The 16,517-nt window shown below is 40.7% G+C and overlaps 1 protein-coding gene across 1 annotated transcript in view; it reads left to right on the top strand.

Moving 5' to 3' along the window:
- EFCAB5 (EF-hand calcium binding domain 5) overlaps positions 1-16,517 on the top strand; it is a 136,523-nt gene that overhangs the window by 96,600 nt on the left and 23,406 nt on the right. The window contains exons 15-18 of the mRNA XM_036768146.1: positions 1,177-1,466; positions 4,340-4,512; positions 5,572-5,800; positions 14,530-14,682. Of these exons, the coding sequence (XP_036624041.1) occupies positions 1,177-1,466; positions 4,340-4,512; positions 5,572-5,800; positions 14,530-14,682 (845 nt within the window). The remainder of the gene's footprint in view (positions 1-1,176; positions 1,467-4,339; positions 4,513-5,571; positions 5,801-14,529; positions 14,683-16,517) is intronic.

Here is a 16,517-nt window from a genome sequence, read left to right as displayed (position 1 = left end):
CTCATGTGTAAATATGGGGATAATAATAGCATCTACCAGAGTTGTTGTGACGATCAAATAAGATGATAATTTTAAAGTGCTTAGCACAGTGACTGGCATGTAGTAGACACTATATAAATTTCACTTCTTCCTCTTCTCCTCTTCCTCCTTCTCTTCCTCTTCCTCCTCTTCCTCCTCTTCATCTTCTTTTCCTCTTCCTCATCTTCATCTTTTACACCTTCTCCTCTTCCCCTTTCTCCTCTTTCTTCTTTATCTTTTCCTCCTCCTTGTCCTCTTCATCTTTTTCTCCTCCTCATCTTCATCTTTTTCATTTCCTCCTCTTCCTCATCTTGCCTTTGAATTTTCTCCTCCTCTTCCTCATCTTTTTCTCTTCCTCATCCTCCTCTTCATCTCCTCCTTCTCTTCATCTTTTTCATCTCCTCCTCTTCATCTCTTTCGCCTTCTCCTCCTCCTCTTCCTCCTCTTCCTTTTTTATCTTCTCCTCCTCCTTCTCCTCTTCATCTTTTTCTCCTCCTCTTCCTTTTTTATCTTCTCCTCCTCTTCCTCTTCATCTTTTTCTCCTTCTCTTCCTCCTCTTTCTCCTCATTATTAATATTAATATTATCATAGTACAGCGCTGATGTCACCACGCATTGGTAGGAGACACTCCCTCACTGGAAGTTCCCTCCAGCAGTGAAATCACAGGCCCCAACCAAATTGCAACCAAATGATTATAGGGATGGGGAAGTCAGGAGAGGGACCCAGAAACTTTAAGCAGCTATTGAGGTCAGAGTTAACAGTCCCTGAAAATGCCAAATTGTGCTCTAATACATGCTTGATAAACCTGATCTTTGAGGTGGAACAAAAACAATCTCTCAAGATAACAAGCCCCTAAACCCTGGGAGAGGCAGTATGGTATTTGGAATCGGAAGACTTGGGTTCAAATCCTCCCTCTGTCATTTACTACTTGTGTGACCTTGAGTCACGTAAGCTCTCTGAGGCTCGGTTTCCCCTTCTCTGAAATGAGGCAGTTGGCCCCTGACAGATCCTCTGTCCTCTACATTTGTGATGCTATGATCCCTCCTACAAATACTTTATTCCCCAAGCTCCTGCAGAGTGGCTGATGGGGCGGGAAGACAGAACCCCCGGGTGAATGGGCTTTTGTTTCGTTCTTGTTCTGGGTCTCTCACTCTGTAGCAAAGCTGTACATAAAGCTGCCAAGGCCCCACCCTGGCGAAGAAGTGAGGTTAAACGTACAGCAGTTTGGGAACTACATCGAGCTGGTGGCGGCCGAACTCACTGGGAACGAGAGAGAAGTCTTCGACAACCTGGTGGAATTTCTGATGTTGAGCTTGAGGCGGACCCACACGGAGCAGCTCCGGAATACGGCCCGGCGAAAGTGGCTGCGGCGGATCCAGCGAGCGGCCGAAACCAGCGGGGTCTGCCTGGAGCCCGTCTACACCGCGGTCTTCAAGGCGCTGACTGAGGTACGTGTTCCAGGCGGAGCGCTGCGGGGAAGGAGATGCTCCCTGTAGTCGGGAGCTCGACTCCACCGCGAAGCAGCAGTCGCAGGGAAGCTACAGGGAAACCTTCGGCGGCTGCTGCAGATATGTCATGTCCCTTCGTGTCCTTGGTGACCTAAGGGATGTCAGGTGGGGGGTGGGGGAAAGTAGAGAGCAAGAGGGGAGTGGATGGGACACCGGCAGACTCGGACAGAATCCTGGGAATCCTGGCTCTGCCATTGTGTGACCTTGGATAAGTCACTGAATCTATTGGGGACTCAGTTTCCTTATCTGTAAGGCTTAGGCTAGATGCCCCCTGGACTCTTCTCAAGCTTTAGCTCTATGGTCATCCCTGTGGGTGAAAAGATGAGGGGATGACTTTCTGCCCCGCCCTCCTCCAAATCCAGCCTTTGCACAGGGCTTCCTCTGAACAGTAACTTAAGAAGGCCTTGAACTAGCAACGGCGATGTCCGCGGGAGGCAGGAGCCCCGTTTTAAACCTCGTACCGTGGGCTTAAAAGACATTTTTCAAGGTTTGAGTCTTTCATCACTTAGTAAAATTACTAAGTTGGCATTCAGTTGGCAAAACTGCATCTTGACCAAGAAGGCAGCAGGGAGGTGAGGGAGAAAAGCACTTATTAAGCACCTGCTTTATGCCAGGCACTCTGCTAAGAGTTTTGCAAATACCATCTCATTCAATCCCCACAACGACGTAGGAGGGTCATATTTGAACTCGGGTCTTCCTGACCCCAGTTCACAACCTTCTGTGCACTATGGCGCCATCTAGTGGCCATCTGGTCGTACAACTCTTGCCTCCAGCTATGGGGCAGCTTGCATAGTAGCCATCATCCTTGGATGAAGGGGCATCCTTGGAGTCAGGAAGACTCGCGTTTTTGTCCTGCTTCTGATACATACTAACTTACATGACAAAGGGCCAACCACTTAACTTCACAGTACCCGCAGACAACTCAAGGACACTGGCTATGGGGTCCAATCCTACCTCTGATACTCACTACCGTATGATATTGGGGAAATCATTTAACATCGCTGGGCCACAGCTTTTTCATCTGTAAAATGAAGGATTTAGACAAGATGGCCCTGGAGGTCCCTTCAAGCTTTATCTATGAACTGATAGTCAATTAATCAATCAAACATTTATTAAATACCGTGCAGAGTACAGAAAAATTAAGTACTGGCAATACAGAAAAAGCAAAAATAGTCCCTACTCTATATCACCTTGAATTTTTTTTAATCCACCATTTCTTTTATTTAAATTTTCCTTTATTATTTCATATTTATAATGTGTGTTCAATGTAAATCAATTCCATAACATGAGGGTAGTTATGTGACTCAAAGTATATAGATAAAAGCACAATGTGCAATAATCTCATAGCGTAGAATGTAAAAAGAATGTCCACCGCCCACACAAAAGCTTGAAACATTTTGCATTGGAATGTTTCAGGGCTGGCTGCTACAGACACTTGTCTATGAAGTCAGGATACTATAGTCATATTTGATACTAGAAAATCTAAGCAACAGTATATGTGAACCAATAATTAAAAATTGAGGCAGTTGTAAAATAGTTACTTTCCTGGATGAAGCTTGCTTTAGTCTAAGTACCAGGTTTTATTAAATAAAAATAACGAATGATAGTTTCAGATGTAGTTTTTTTTAATTTACAGAGAGTTTTAAAAGTATTTAAAGAAATAACATAAAATAGGACTTATGAATTTCAAGTGATAAGATTAAATCCCCAGTCTTCACATTACAAATATTCCATTTTTGTAAATATTTGGCATCTTTTTGTTTTGCCTCTTAAGTTTTAAGACTCTGGCAAAACCTTTAAAATGTATCACTGTCAACTAAAAGTTAATCAAGATTTGCAGAAATAAATCCAGCGTTTGATATTATTCAAGAGATTATGCATTTAAAATTCTTTGAAATTAAGAAAAGCAAGGTATATGACATATGACATTTGGGGGATCGAACTGGAATATATCTCTATTCTTTGAACTTGATTCTCTTTAAGCCACATTTACTAATTATGACTATACTTTGGAAAGGAACAAATACGTCCTTCCTTTGGCACATACCAAACTTTATAAGATTTAAGTGCAATGTCATATCTAAAGCCTCAGAAAAAAATACTTCAGTTATGAGAAGAACATTTTTAAAATTACCAAGATTATATATTATATTATGATCATCATTAAATTAGTACTGCTTAAACACATAGATTGATGTTTATTTTCTTTTAAGTTTTTTATATTTTCTATCTAATCATTCATGGTCATGAAAAGTCAGTAAATTAAAGCAATAATGGAGATTTTATCCCATACCTGGAGTCCTTCTATTTTTGATCAAGTCAAAAATATTCTCGATTTCTGACACTGATTTTTAACATTGGAGTGCAAAATCATTTAATCCTGGTCAAAGCCTTAAGAGCTTTTCGATTTTTTACTTTTAATAACTAAAATTTGGTATATGAGTCTGTGACCCCTAGATTCATCCTCTCATTCTAATATAGAAATCAAAGCATACAAAGATAAAATCTTTCTGGGTTTCAGGTTCAAGACCTGAAAAATGAAGGGGTTGGATTAAGTGATCTTTGAAGTCCATCTATCTCTAAATCCATGACCCTAAGTGAGGTCAACGTCTACCTCTCTACATGGAAAGTTTCAGTAACAACACTTTGAAGTCAAGTCTTCACTGCCCCTTAATGGTACCATATCTCTTATTCATCATCAGATTTTAGAGAAACAATCAGGAGAGCTACCTCACTGACAAAAAAACAAAGAGGGGAGACATCACCCCATGGGGCAGGTCAGGAGCTAGCATAGGGCATCCCTCTGCTTCTAGGATGCTGAAATCCACAGCAACAAGAAGAAGATTAGCGCCCACATTTCCCTTTTGGAAGAGAACAAAACCATGCCAAAGAGAGGAAAAGTCCTCCTGAGGATTGTGGCTTGCACCATAGAAGATGCTCCGTTTGTCCTCAAGCAGGTGCTTTACCGGGACATGCCAGGAATCAGGTAAGGACACCGGAGGGTCATCTCCTCTCCCCTTGTGTTTCTATAGTTCTCCTTCCTAAAGGAAGTAGCTTTGAGGCCCTTGGAGTAGCCTAGGAGAGAAGAGCCATATAAATCTCATGCGAAGTATTCTCCCTCACTAAGGACATGGCTATTCCTAGACCACTGTGCAATGGCCTATCTTGGGAAGAGTTTTTATCTCCTTAGGAGATGACTTCCTAGATTTCTAGCTTTCTCCTTTGGAAAGCGAGCTTCAAAAGAGGGACCGTGCAGTGTGTTGGCAAGTCAGTTATCCTAGCGGATCTACCTTGGAAGCTAGTTATTCTACACTCATCTTCTTCAAGTACTTTTCCTCCATTGAGGAAATCTGGCCTTGCAGTCCAGAAGACCTGGATTCAAGCCAGGGGTGTGCTAGTAAATGTTTTAACAGCTGGCTCTTCCACATGCCAATTTAATCTGCATTAATAACATTTTCCCCATCATTTTCTTAAGTCTAATCAGCAAAACAAGAAATCAAATCCTGATCGGTGGCATTTGCAAATTTCTGAGGTGTAAATGCTCACACTGAAAATTTAACAGTTGGTTCTCAGAATCCCCTGCAGCCATTTGTTCTGTGAAGTTTGGATTTTCAGTCAAAGGGCCACACTTGAGGACCTAGAGGCCACATGTGGCTTCGAGGCTGCAGGTTTCCCACCCCCACAGTGAAATCGTAGGTCTGGTTTCTTTGTTTTTTTAAGTTAGGATCTCTAGACTTATTCTTTAATTTCCTTCTCTAAAGCCAAATATATATATTTATTTATATACTGGAAATGGAAAATTTCCACCACTGAAACTGCTTTCTTTTTATTTATTTATTTTTGGTGAGGCAGACAGGGTTAAGCGACTTGCCCAGGGTCACACAGCTAGTAAGTGTCAAGTGTCTGAAGCCAGATTTGAACTCAGGTCCTCCTGACTGCAGAGCTGGTGCTCTACTCACTGCATCACCTAGCTGCCTTCAATTTTTTTAGCTCCTTTTAAAAGCCTACCTTCCCCTTGGCGGTCATCATCTTTTCTGCCCTTCAGTTTTACAGTGGTGGACCAGGGACAGCCAATCCATGTCCCACAAGTTGAGAAGCATGGAAATATCCACTTCTGGAACACTTCCCGTCAAGAAAAGGATCACAGAGGGTCATTCCTGGCTATCCCTCTTGAGGATGCTCATAAGAGAGTCTTTGGGGTCCTGGGAATAGACACCCTACGGGATACCTCCAGAAAGAGCATCTTCACAACTCATGAGATCAGCTTCTATCAGGTAGGTAGCAGAAACATTGAGATGACAGTGTGAACGCTCTCTACCTAGGAAGGAATAGAAAGAAAAAGAAAGACATAGATAGATAGACCGTGGGAAAGATAATGAGTTTTAGACATGCTCAGTGCTTATTTATATAACAGGCACTGTGCTATGCACTGTGGGTACAAATACCAGCGAGAGAGTCCCTGCCCTCCAAGAGGTTATATTCTAATGGCAGAAGGCTGGAACACTTCAAGGGAGATCTAAGGAATTTTCAGGGTAGAACTCATGCTCATGTTGGTAGCAAGGCATCCAGCCTTTGTTCTATCACCTGAATATGTTTTTCATTCATGACTTAAGGTGTCTCACCTGTGTAAATGGGAGGAATTTGTGTCCAAGCTGACCATTCATTTCTTAATTTTTAAAGAAATTAGCCAATAAAGGACCTATTTAATTTCAGTTGGGGGAAGGGAGGGAAGGGAGCAATGTATGTTATGCAATAGAAATTGAACTATCAGAACATGGACTTGCTGAAATAGAAATTTACTTCAGGAAGAATTTACTTTGCAGTTTTTTTTCAGCTAAGTAATCAGAAATCCTTTCCATTCCGAAGATGGGGTTAAATATGAACTTCAGTCACACAAAATAATGGTCTAACCCTTGTGTTCAGTTTTATAATTTTAGGGAAAAGAAGATGCAAAGGGGAATGAATCAATCAACAAGCATTGATTAAATGACGACTGTATACCAAGCACTGTACTAGACCCTGGTGACACAAAGAGAGAAACAAAACAATCTCTGCCCTCAATGAAGAGCTTGTATTCTCTCAGAGGAAACAATATATACACATACAAGTATTGCTAAATACATATCAATTAAATGTAAGATAATTTTTTGTGTGTCAGGGGAGGCATGAGCCTCTGGGGGGATGAGGGAGGGCCTCAGGCAGGCAGTCATACTGGAATGGAGCTCTGAAGGGTGCTAGGGAATCCAAGAGGCAGAGGTCAGGAGGACCCACATCCCAGTCATGGTTGACATTGGATGAGAAGGCACAGAATCCAAGATGGAATGCTGGGTGTGAGGGACAGTAAGTAAGGCAGTTTGACTGGACCATAGAATGTATCAAGAAGAATATGGAATAAATCTAGAAAGGCAGGCTGGATCCAGATTGCAAAGGGCTTCAAATTCCAAATAAAGTCATTTCTATTTAATCCTAGGGGCAATAGGGAGTCACAGGAGCTTCTTGAGCCAGGGAGTGACATGGTAAGAAATATCACTTCAGTAGCTAGAGGAGGATGGATTGTCAAGAAGACCAGCTTGAGTAGAGAGATCAGTTAGAAAGCTATCACAGTATTTCAGAGGAGAGGAGAGATGATGAAGGCTTGAATTAGAGAGGAGATCCTATGAGTGGAGAGAAAGTATTGGATGCAAGAGATTTTGTGGGGATAGAATCAAGACCTGGCAACTGATGGCACATGTGGGGAAAGTGAAGAGTCAAGATGACTCCAAGGTGGTGAACCTGGATGACCAGCATGATGGGCATACATACAATGTGAGCTGCGTATACTCAAGTATTGTGCCCCCAGGGTGGGCATTACCATTGACCTTTCCAATTTCCTAAAGGGGAAGTCACCACTGGTGACTAGAAATATCATGATGCCCACAACAGCAATAGACATACTAGGAAGAGGGGTGGGTCTGGGGGAAAATATGATGAGTTCTGTTTTGAACATGTTGTGTGTAAGACATCTCCAGGCCATCCAATTGGAAATGTCCAATTCACCTCCCAAAATTTCCAAGTATTGGAATTTTCAAATCAGACTGCCAAAAAAAGGGTGCCGATATTGGCATCAAAGACAGTGGCTTTCCCAGTCAAGATGGCAGAGTGAGAAATCCAAAGGGAGCCGGGCTCCCCATATGCTTTCTAAAAACAACAAATAGAAACACCAAGAAGAAGAGCTGCCATATTGGACAAAGTTCAATTCAAAACAGAGATAAACTAGAGGATTTCTTGACACCCCAGTGGTTTCTTTATAAAGTGAGAGAATATAAATTTAAAATATATTTATACCTAATAATCCTGCAATAAAATTCATTAAAAAAACAACCTCATAGACTTGCAAGAAGAAATCACTAGAGAACCAATAACAATGGATAATTTTAATATTATCAAAACACAATAAATTTATCAAAAAGGTAACTAAACAAAATGACAGAACTGGTTTAAATATTAAACAAACTCACCTGATAAGGAATGCATCAGTGTTTACTACACTGTTGGTAGGACCATAGATTTGTCCACATGTTTTGAAGTGCAATATAGCAATATTCAATGAGCACAGGTGAACAATGATTCCATTGTAAGGCTTTGTCCTAAAGTATCATAAAAAGGCAAAGGTGCTTGTAACTGCTTTATGTGTAAGTGCAAACATCTGTAGGCAACCTCTCTGTCTAATGATCAGAGACTGGCTAAGTGGGTGATGGATAAGTGGATAATATAGTAAGTGCCCTCAGGTATTGTCCTAGGTCCTCATCACCTCCTTTGCTCTGGCATTCATGAAGGCTCCCTCTGTCAAGTAAAATGGTCATTGAAGGCTTTGATCAAGAACAGAGATGGCTCCTTGACAAGGCGTAATTTTTTTTGCCTTGTCCTAGGTTGTTCCATTGATATCACATTAAGGATGACTGATTATACACGGCCAGTTTATACTCTTGTGTTACACCCTTGGACTACCCCTTCAAAAGGGGGAGCAGAGGCACAAGGGACAAATAGGGACATAGGATGTTAGAAAGGCACCAGTTGGATATGCACAGGTTTGGTTAACTGGAGAGAAGTTTCTGTAGGCACATAACCTATCCAAAGAACCATGTGGATCTAGAAACTGTTTGTAGATGAAGATGATGAATGAATTAATGCATGCATACATGAATGAAAAGCATTTATTAAGGGCTTAATGCTGTGCTAAGAGCTAAGGGTACGAATAAAAAAAGCAGAACAGTTTCTGCTCTCAAGAAGTTCACAGTCTAATTGGAAGAGACAATGCTCATAAATGAGTTCAGCTGTAAGGTGCATGAAAGCCCAGAATTCCTAAGGGTGCAATGATGGGGCCACTGGCAAGGAACAGACCTCTTGAGGTACATCAGCAGGTCAGATGGCAGTGCCTGGGGCTCTGGAGGGTGTAGTGGCAGATCAGGTAGTAAGGCTCAGAGGACCTTAGGACAGGGGCAGGACAGATAGGAAGGGCTAGTGGTCTTCCATCTCACTGGAAATACTGTAGTTGGCAACTTCCAGCTCATCCAAGTGGTGAGAGCAGCCATGTTGTTCTTTCTGCCTAGAAATTCCATCAACATCTGGGCAGTCCAGGAGTCAGCAAAGCGGTGAGTGGGTTCAAGGTGGAAGGGTGGCCCTAGGCTCAAGGGAAAGACAAGGGAAAGGCAAAGGGAGAAGGATGCCCCACTGATAGTTGTTTCTGTCTCCTGGTTACCTTAAAAGGAGTCTGAGTGGCTTGGGGTTCATAGAGAGGGGCAAAGGGAGGATAAGAACTAAGTGGGGAGTTCTTTTTTACCAAGTCTAGACCAAATAGTGGAGTTCCCAGGCCAAGATGTAACTGAAGCAGAGGAGCAACATGGGATGGTAGGAGAAAGGCCTTCACTAGTACTGTGAGTTATGTGGACTGTGCAGATCCAGGGAAGGAAGTGGAATCTCTAGCAATCCCAAGTGTTTCTGCCTTGCAGAGAAGCCTCAACCCCAGCATAGTAGCATTAGTCTGCAGGTCTATCAAGGTCCTTGGGGAAGACAGAGCTCAAAGGGAGAGTTGCTTAATTCTACCGATACTCAATGCTATCCCTTTGCAGTTAACCTCTCCCTCAGGGTGAGGGTTACAATAATTCTGGAGCTCTATTTAGATACCTTTGAAGTGGAACCTCATTAGCTTCACCAGAAAAGGAAAAGGAGTTAGTTTGAGTTTTTATAAACTCATTTGTGTGTCCATAGCAATTTTTGTTGTTTGGTTAAATAAAATCTCTCCTGTATTTGATGTTTTGGTAGTCTGAGCAATTGCATTGGAGGTGCAATTTTTGGTAGTGAGCTAGATACAAGCCAAATTCCAATGTTCCCAGGCGAAATTCTGGGCTGGGGAATAAACCAAAGAACAAGAATTGTTGAGAAGTCCCCAAGATCGAACCTGATGCATGCAAACACCAGAGAGGTTTGGTTCTTCAAAGAAATGTGAGGAAGACAGAGATGCCATCTGTAGACCAACCATAACTATGTTTAAACAAAACAAACCAAAAAAGATAGAAGAAAACAAAGCCAAAGGTAGTTTGGCACATGAGACAGACCTGGAAAGGAAAAGGGCCATCCTTCAGGTGCAATTCCAAAGAATGACCAGCAGGGGGCATAGCAAGCTAGCCGTTGCTATTCTTTTTTCAGAGTTTAATTGCTTTTAGCAAAGATGTGCCCAGTGCTTTTGAGCATTAGTGAATAGGTTAAAAGGATCAGGTTAATTATCTGTCTTCTTATTTTTAGTTTTTTAAAAAGTCATTCTGAATTTTACATAAAACCCAACATGAAAATATAATCAAAATTATTTGTAATAAATGACACTTAAATAAAATCATACAAATAGGGCTATATATACATTATCTCATTTGACCCATATAACAACCCTGTGAAGTTAGTGCTGTTTTATCCCCATTATGGAGGGTGAGGAAATGAGAGGGCTAGAGAGATTAAGTGACTCATCTTCAGTCAGAGATAGGATGTCAAGTCTAGTCCTTTTTCCACTACTCCTCAAAGGAAACTTAGAAGTTATCTAGTCCAACACCTTCCTGGTACTGAGGATAAGGGAAGCAAATTGTCCAAGCTTATACAGCTAGATTATGGCGGACCAGTATCTCTATCTATTCTATCCATCCATCTATCTTCTCTCTCTCTCTCTCTCTCTCCATCCATCCATCCATCCATCCATCCATCCATCTTCTCTCTCTCTCTCTCTCTCTCTCTCTCTCTCTCTCTCTCCATCCATCCATCCATCCATCTATCTATCTATCTGTCTATCTATCTGTCTATCATCCAGGCTTCCTTGCTCCTAATCCAAAGATTTTTCTATGACATCACTCTGCTTCCTTGAAAGCTGGCTAATAGGGAAAGACATCAGAAAAAAGAAAACAGAAGAGATTTTGGAATTTCAAATGATTCAATAGCAAACATCAAGTAGTGTTAATTTTAGTACTGGTTTGATCTGACACCAATGACATCAAAGACATTCTGTGGATGTTGATCTGATGATATTGGTTGACGCACTGTCTAATAGGAGAGGCAGCTCAACAATACAAGATATAGACTTGGCCTTGGATTCAGGAGGATCTCGATTCCAGTCCTGCCTCTGACACATATTAACTGCATTGTCCTGGACAAGTCACTTAACCTCTTAGTACCTCAAATTATAAGTCACAACTAGTTGTTAGTTTTAATTGATGGTTTAGCCGCAGTTTAGCCGCATTTTCACATTTGGAGTTTCCTGAACTTATGAAATTATAGGTCCAGATGAAAACTATATACATACTTATTATATGCATAGCTTATTGAATGTTCTTTTTTGGTCCCCATTTTGCTCTCAATTGTCCATTTCCATATATATGCATATAAACATATATATATATATAAATAACATTGCACATGTGATATAATATATAATATTGTGCATAATGCGCATTGGGTACTTTTTATGTGGTCATGATTACTTTGCATAAATTCTAATTCTGTTTTCACATCCTTCGTTTTTGGGTCCATCTTTAAATTTTTCTTTGCATTCCTCATGTTTGTTATCTTAATGGCTTTACTATAATTACATTAATGTACCACCATCACTAAACCATTGGAATTTCAGGTAATTTCCATTTTAAATTTTGTGATTAATACAATCATAAATATTTTTGTGTAGATAGGTTTTTCCCATGTTAAATATATCTGTAGGATATGTTGCTAGCAATAGGAATTTTGGGTAGAAACATGTAATTGGTTTTGCACTTAATTTCGAAGTACTAAAATACTTTCCCAAAAGATCACACCAATATGTAATTCTACAAGCAATGTATACTTGTTTCCCTGAAGCATTGCCAACATTGATTTTTAACTAGTTTTTCCAGTTTTATGGATGTGAGATAACTAAAATTTGCTTTGGTTTTTAGTTTATGGGTTTTTAGTTTTTAATGAAGTTAAACCTTTTTTTTTCCCAAATGATCATATACAATTTGGGAGACAGACCACTGGATTTGGAGTCAGAGACCTGGGTTCAAATCCCAGCTCTGACACTTCATACATGATATTGTATGCCATTTACTTCTTTGCACCTCAATTTTCCTACCTGTTAAGTGAGGATAATAATACTTAGACCACCTTCCTCAAAGAGTCCTTTAAGGACATCTTGAAAATCCTAAAGCACTAAATAGATATGAGTTATCATCTTTATCAATTATGCTTTTATTAGGTTTTATTATTATTATTTATTATTATTTTTATTGCTGAGCCACTGTCAGTGACCCTCAAAAGATCACAAGAAAAGGGAGTTAGTACAATGTTAGAGCAGAGCAAATGTCCCACTAAAAAAAGTCACCTCGTGGAATCTGCTAACTGTAGGCCTATGAGTTTGACTTTGATTCTTGGCAAAATTCTTGAATATATTATCCAAGGAATAGTTGGCAAACATTTGCAAAGGTAGCTGTGACCAAAAAGAGCCAGCAGTGACTTCATCATGAACAAATTATGCCACACTAACCTTATTTCCATTTTGGACAGGATGATTAGATAGGTAGTTCAAGGGACTGCTATAGGTCTAGTTTTCCCAGATTTTACCAAGGTATTTGGCAAAGTTTCTTATTATTCTCTTGTAGAAGAAATGGAGACCATAATATAGAGAGAGATTTGGATAGGTTAGTGGGATCAGTGATTGGATGAAATTTAATGAGGATAAATGTAAAATATTACATTTGGGTTAAAAAAATTTCAAATTAAAGATTGAAGAGGCTTGGTTAGATGGCAGTTGGTTTGAAAAAGACCTGGAGATTTTTGATGGTCCGAAATTTCAGTACTAGTAATCAGGGTGTGATAAGGTAGCCAAGAAAGCTGAAGCTATCTTTGGCTGCATTTGGAGAGGAATAACATTAGGGCAAAGGAAGAGGAAGATTCTGCCATACTCTGGCCTGCTCAGAACACACTTGGAGTAATATGTTTGGCTTTGGGAGCCATATTTTAGAGAGGACAGTGGTAAGCAAAAGAAGGTCTAGAAGAGGGCAACCAGGATGATGAAAGTTCTCAAATTAATACCAGGATGATTGGCTGAGGGAATGGAGGAAGCTTAACTTGGAAAAGTGAAGACTTGGGGGAGGGAGAATATAACTATTTCCAAGCATTTGGAGGGCTATCATATTGAATAGGATTAAGCTTGTTATGTTTGGCCCCAGAGGTCAAAAGTAGGAGCCATCAACGGAATGTGCAAAGAAGCCAAATTGGGCTTCACATAAGGGGAAACTTGCAAGAACTATTGAAGTTTTTAAAAGTAGAATGGTCTCCCTCAGGTGGCAGTGAGAGTCCCCTCATTGGAAGTCTTTAAGCAAAATCTGGATGACCACTTGTCGGCCATATTATAGAGATTTAGGTAGGGTCGACAATTAGTACAAAGAAACACATGTAAGTAAGGGTACAACTGCATTGTACAAATTTCCCCTTCTATGGGCATCGTTTCTGTGCTTACATTTGGGGAGGCAGTTACAGGGAAGGGCGAATTGGGATGTATTTTCACCTCCTTTCTCTGGGTGTCTATATTTGATAACCTCCTTGAAGAAGGGGAGAACTCACCCAAAGTGGGAATCTGATTTAGCAACAGCCCAGGCTGCAAATCTCACCTGGTGATGGTTCTGATACTCTGCCTGCATCATCCCTAGGGATGTGTTTGAGAGGCCCAGAGGTGACCACCAGGGTTTTGAGCCACAGGAGGGTTATCTTAATTTGCTGCACTCAGCTGGTCCATGGAGGCCCTCATAATTTTGTCTGGTTGTTAGTCGATCCTGTCCTTCACCTCCCTCTGAAGTCCCTTCCCCTGAAGGGTTCCTGACATTTCCACCCTCTTTGTCTTCCATTGCAATGGCTAAAACTGTGTGGGGTCAAACAGGCATGAGGGAAGGGCTTAAATTCATTTTTCATCATATTGACATCCACTCTTCCCAATTCTTTTTTGTTGAATAAGGATTCATTTCCCTAATGTTTAATATACCTAAGTTTATCACACACTAAACTTCTGCATGACTGGGATTCTCTTGGGGACATATTTATTCCATTCCATTGTTACATTCTTAAAGTTTTTGTCTTTGATTAGGTAGTGTTTATAATCACCACTGTATGTTATGCTGTATTTGAGGGGCTAGGCATAGGAGATAGAGAGCCAGCCTTGGAGTCAGGAAGTCTGGGTTGAAGTCCTACTTGTGGCTTATATCAGCTGTGACCCTGGGTAAATCACTAAACCTTTGGTATTCCATATAACTCTCTCCATAGCTGAGGGAGTGTCTACACTGGAACTCCCCACACCCTTGTTCAGTACCCCATCCCTATGAGACTGGACAGCACAGACCAGCTCAATTCTGTCAAATCTGGCAGTGGTCTCACAGCTTTTAGATGGCATCATTCTAACCAATACATACCTAATTATTTTTCTGCTCTTAAAAATGAGCCAATTTTATCTCTGTCCCTGCAGGGTGTTGCCAATGCATTTAGTATTGCCTACCACTATGTCCACAGCCAGGAACACATCTTACATGTGATAGCAACTGGTGCTGGCTGGCTCTGCACAGTAACACCTGGTATCAAGAACATCACCACCTTCCTGGTGGAACCTGGACCAGACCAGGTAAGTGGTGCAGGATAGAACCAAACTTCTAGGCTATGTGAGCAGTATTGGCTTTTTGTTATATGGAAATGGGAGCACTTTTGAATTTAGCTGGTGTTCATTGGAGACATCTTCACACCTGGCTGTCTTGTGCAAACCCAAAAAGGATCCTGGATCTATGATCTAATGTGATCTTCCTGGATTATATTTGAGAGGTAAATGTGGTCTAATAAAAAGAACTCTAGAGTCAGAAGACTTGGGTTATTGCCTTGTTTCTGTTATATATCATATTCTGTATGTATTGTTTCTATTATGGATAGCCCTGGGATCATGGGAAGGTTATTCAACCTTTCCAGGCCTTAGTGAAGAAGGAAATGTGCCTTCATCAAGTCAAGTACAGTCAACAAACACTTATTAAGCATTTACTACGTGTCAGACACTTTGCTAAACACTAGGGAGATAAGGGCAAACAATGCTGTCTCTGCCCTTACAATCTCACAGTGTAATGGGAGAGACAATGTACAAACAGCATGTCCATATGTCCATATAAGGTATATAAATGAATTACTGTCTACAGGTGACCTCGCTATCTAATACATCCTCTGATGGAATTGATACTAATGTGTGGGTTGTAAAGAATTTTTAAAAGTATAAACCAATAAAGACATGTGAAGTGATATTACTGTTTTCATTAACCAATAAAGACATGTGAAGAAATATTACTATTTTCATTAAAGAACTTCTTCCTTCTGTTTCTGGAAGTATTGCTTCCATTCATCTTCATGGGAATTCCACATGCATAAGAAGGGGTATAAACCATTGTTTTTAAACCTATTACCATGAAAAAACCCAGTTTATAAGGATAGTTTGGATTTTGTTTTAGTATTCATAGACTTATGGCCAGAAGGAAACTTTGGGATCACTTAGACCCCCTCATTTTGCAGAAGTAGAAACCAAGACCCTGAGAGGTTAAGGATATTACCCAAGGTCATACAGGTGACAAAGCTAAAATTTGGACCTGAGTCCTCTGATATCAAATCCCAAACTCTTTTTTGTGAATTGCAAAGTCACATTTATAGGTCCATGCTCATAGTCATGGGAGATGGTTGGAACTCTTGGCTCATTTATCCATCCCTTCAGCAAACTTTCATTGCTCCTAATATGAACATCTTGCTATGATAGAAACTCCAGAGGATCCCGCAAAGTTGAATACACTGTTCCTGTATTCAAAGTGTTTATGATCATAGGTGGTGTGGGAGGAGGACTCAAGACAAAGTCTATACTCACATCTAAAGTTAAATACAATGTGACAGCTATTACAACATGAAGTTCCAAATGAGTCCAGAGAGAAGGAGAGATGCAGGAGTGTTCTGGAGCCAAGTCATGAAACCTTTGTGAAAGCCAATGATTAAATTTTCAGGGTTAGCCTCTATGCTTCAGAAATTGGCAAATGCTACAAATCAGGGCTTAATTTATTGTTTTGTTGATTGTCTAAGAAAGTGATGGAAAAATGCTAATTGTGCAGACTAAGCTTAAGAGTTGTACATTTTCAGATAGCCTATAGTTAACCAGCACATCCCTGGAGAGATCCCTGTGTTGTCCACATTTGGGGGTGAAAACTGGCTAGGCTAAGAAACAAAAACACTCAGAAGTTGTGTCTTAACCATATTATGACAGCATCTCACTTATCCAGAGGTCACTCAGGCAGTGTGGTACAATTGAGAGAGTGCCAGCTCTGGAGACAGAGAACCTGGATCTGTTTACTGACTCTGCTACTTACTGCTTGTGTGACTTTGGGCAAATCACCTAACCCCTGTAGCCCTCAAGTTTCATTATCTGAAAAATGAGGGGGCTAT

Source organism: Trichosurus vulpecula, chromosome 7 (genome assembly GCF_011100635.1).
Source record: "Trichosurus vulpecula isolate mTriVul1 chromosome 7, mTriVul1.pri, whole genome shotgun sequence".
Lineage (NCBI taxonomy): Eukaryota > Metazoa > Chordata > Mammalia > Diprotodontia > Phalangeridae > Trichosurus > Trichosurus vulpecula.
Note: the sequence above shows the minus strand (reverse complement) of the source record. Positions and strands in the feature narration are given on the sequence as shown.